Genomic DNA, 902 nt, shown 5'->3' on the forward strand with positions numbered 1-902 from the left:
ATGGCAAGTTCAAAGCCAGCATGGGCCAGCACGGCATACTGGAGACTACATGCCAAGTTCAAAGCCAGCATGGGCCAGCACGGCATACTGGAGACTCTCAAGAAAGGGGTAGTGAAAGTTAAATCAAAGAAAGGTTTTAATACATTTACATGCTAAACAGTGTTTCTTTTCTTTCTTTTTAATTTTTCAAGACAGGGTTTCTCAGTGTAGCCTTGGCAGTCTTAGAACTAATTCTGTAGACCAGGCTAGCCTCAAACTCACAGAGATCCGCCTGCCTCTGCCTTCCTCATGCTGGGATTAAAGGAGTACACCACCACCACCCAGCCTAAAACATCGTTTCTAACATCCAGTAATAACACTCGGTTTTGAAACCTTAGATTCAGAATTTACCTTTTGAAGGACCACTGGTTTAGAACATATTCTAATTAAACCTTGATGCACTGAAAATGAAGAAAATGAAAGAATAATGAAGGAAACATTGAGAAACACAATCACTCAATAAAAAACATTTTGCCTCTTAATTTTTTTGAAATTTTTAGTTTTAAATTATGAACTTCTGAGGATCAGAAACTAAAGTGGGTACAATAACACACATCTATAATCCCAGCATATGGGAAGTAGAGGCTGAACAACTATGGAGCTCAAAGTTAGCCCAGGCTACACAGGGAGATCTTGTCTAAAATAAAATAAGAACAAATTCAGAAGTCAAAGATGGTTAAAGAAGGGGCTGGAGAGATGGCTCAGAGGTTAAGAGCACTGACTGTTCTTCCAAAGGTCCTGAGTTCAATTCCTAGCAACCATATGGTGGCTCACAACCATCTGAAATGGGGTCTGGTGCCCTCTTCTGACCTGCAGACATACATAGAAGGAATGCTGTATACATAATAAATAAATAAATATTT

General features: G+C 39.4%; 1 protein-coding gene across 1 annotated transcript in view; it reads right to left on the bottom strand.

Annotated features, from left to right (window-relative positions):
• Prkdc (protein kinase, DNA-activated, catalytic subunit) overlaps positions 1 to 902 on the bottom strand; it is a 174,764-nt gene that overhangs the window by 155,762 nt on the left and 18,100 nt on the right. Inside the window, exon 14 of the mRNA XM_013354879.2 lies at positions 391 to 440. Coding sequence (XP_013210333.1) covers positions 391 to 440 — 50 coding nt within the window. The remainder of the gene's footprint in view (positions 1 to 390; positions 441 to 902) is intronic.

Source organism: Microtus ochrogaster, unplaced genomic scaffold (assembly GCF_000317375.1).
Source record: "Microtus ochrogaster isolate Prairie Vole_2 unplaced genomic scaffold, MicOch1.0 UNK77, whole genome shotgun sequence".
Classification (NCBI taxonomy): Eukaryota; Metazoa; Chordata; class Mammalia; order Rodentia; family Cricetidae; genus Microtus; species Microtus ochrogaster.